The sequence below is a fragment of the Penaeus japonicus genome, unplaced genomic scaffold (genome assembly GCF_977035675.1).
Source record: "Penaeus japonicus unplaced genomic scaffold, GWHDUDI00000001_assembly GWHDUDI00000024, whole genome shotgun sequence".
Classification (NCBI taxonomy): Eukaryota; Metazoa; Arthropoda; class Malacostraca; order Decapoda; family Penaeidae; genus Penaeus; species Penaeus japonicus.
In genome coordinates, this window is record NW_028234426.1 from 27,165,727 (window position 1) to 27,168,226 (window position 2,500).

The 2,500-nt window shown below is 34.5% G+C and overlaps 1 protein-coding gene across 3 annotated transcripts in view; it reads right to left on the reverse strand.

Annotated features, from left to right (window-relative positions):
• Positions 1-1,278: 1,278 nt before the first annotated feature.
• The window catches only part of LOC122248216 (DBH-like monooxygenase protein 1), a 26,404-nt gene continuing 25,182 nt past the window's right edge, over positions 1,279-2,500 (reverse strand). For all 3 annotated transcript variants that reach the window (XM_043008098.2, XM_043008088.2, XM_086550919.1), the window contains exon 14: positions 1,279-1,695. In XM_043008098.2, coding sequence (XP_042864032.2) covers positions 1,513-1,695 — 183 coding nt within the window. In that variant the 3' untranslated portion in view covers positions 1,279-1,512. The remainder of the gene's footprint in view (positions 1,696-2,500) is intronic.

Sequence of the window (2,500 nt, forward strand, 5' to 3'; positions counted from 1 at the left end):
AAAATACAATATTGATATCTATAATCATGCTAATTAAGATAATAACAATAATAGTACAGAATTATAATAATTATGATACTAATGATAATATTGATGATGATAATGATAAAGATGATAGTCGTAATAACGATATCAATTATGGTAATGGTAATAATGATTAGGATAATAACGATTATGATAATGATGATAACTATAATGCCGATAATGGTGATGATGAGGCTAATGATCATGATGATGATGGTATAACAAAATAGTAATAAAAATAAGGATGAAAAATAAAAACAACAATAATGACCATGATTATAATGATAATGATAATTACAATAATAGTATGGATATTGATTATAATTATATTAACAACATTGATGATATTGATATGACAATAATGATAATAGCAATAATAATGATGATAATATGAACAACAATAACAATAATAGGAATAAATGTAATGATAATAATAGCAATAATAACAATGATAACACAAACTGCAATAAAGATAATTATAATAATAATATTAATAATAAGCATTATCTTTATGATGATAACACTAATAAAGATATTAACAGCACCAGCAGCACTGACACCAATGAAAGAATAAAGATAACAATAAGAATACATTTGCAATGGATTAACTTCCTGAAACGATGCAATAGTTCTCTCTCCTCTCAATATTGATCTGTTTGCTGCCTTTTTTTATTCTTTTTTTTTAAGAATCACAAGTTTTCACAGAGTTTCATTTACTTTGTATTTTGTTTACATTTTTTAACATTAATTGGGGATTGATACGAAATGTCTCGTTAAAATATTTATTAACAGATCAAGAATGTAATGTATCTGAAATACAGGGAGCACATACACATACATGTGTGTGTGTGTGTTTGTTTGTTTGTGTGTGTGTGTGTGCTTGTTTGTTTGTGTGTGTGTGTGTGTGTGTGTTTGTGTGTGTGTGTGTGTGTGTTTGTGTGTGTGTGTGTGTGTATGTGTGTGTGTGTGTGTGTGTGTGTGTGTGTGTGTGTGTGTGTGTGTGTGTGTGTGTGTGTGTGTGTGTGTGTGTGTGTGTGTGTGTGTGTGTGTGTGTGTGTGTGTGTGTGTGTGTGCATAGCCATATATATAATCATATATATAATCATATATATATATATATATATATATATATATATATTATATATATATATATAATACATATATATATATATATGTAATATATATATATATATATAATATATATATATATATATATATATATATATATACATATATATACATATATATATATAAATATATATATACACGTATATATGTATGTATTATGTATGTATATATATCCACCTATGTGAACATAAATGTATGGATTTTTATACACATGAGTGAATCTACATATTAATGCGCTTGTGTTATGCGTGTGCAAATGTGTACATGACAATAAACGTAATCCAATGCGTTACACATTTGTACAGTTTAAGAAACCAAACTTAGCACATGCTAAATAAGACTCAACAAGCCACCATACACTTAGACCACTACAAAGGCCCACAAGAAGGCGACAGCTGTTCCAAGCAAAACAGGACCACACCTAACACCTGTGTCACTAGCAGCACCAACAGTGAGTGGGGAACCAGGTGTTCTTCGGCACTTGATATCCACTGGTTCTACGTATTCCGGAACCGCTGGGTATTTGGTTACCTCTCGCGCCATCTGCAAGGTTTGGTTAGGAGAGGTTATTTGGGTGAGAGTGAGTAAGAGAGGGCAGAGAGATTGTGAGAGAATGAGAGAGAGGGAGGGGTGGAGGGATGGAGGGATGGAGAGAGAGAGAGAGAGAGAAACAGAGAGAGAGTAAGAGAATGAGAGGGAGGGAGGGAGGGAGGGAGGTAGAGTGAGAGAGGGAGAGAGAGAGAGGAAGAGAGGGAGGGAGGGAGGGAGGGAGGGAAGAGGAGGGAGGGAGGGAGGGAGGGAGGGAGGGAGGAAGAGAGGGAGGGAGGGAGGGAGGGAGGAGGGAGAGAGAAGGGAGGGAGGGATGGAGGAGAGAGGGGAGAGAGGAGAGAGAGAGGAGAGAGAGAGAGAGAGAGAGAGAGAGAGAGAGAGAGAGAGAGAGAGAGAGAGAGAGAGAGAGAGTGTGTGTGTGTGTGTGATTACACACACACACACACACACACACACACACACACACACACACACACACACAAACACACACATATATATATATATATATAATATATATATATATATAATATATATATATATATATATATATATATATATATATATATTCCTATCTTTCTGTGTGTACAGGTGTGTGATTGGGCGTATTGGGTGTATAGGCCTAATCACACACGTGTACAAACAAAAACTGAGCGAAGCTTAAAAAATATTTAAACATGTAACGTCATTACTCATACAGAGTTATTAATCTATCTGTCTCTCTCTCTTTCTCTCTCTCTATCCTTTTCTTCTTTTCTTCTTCTCTCCCTCTCTCTCTTCCCCTCTTCCTCTCTCCCAGACC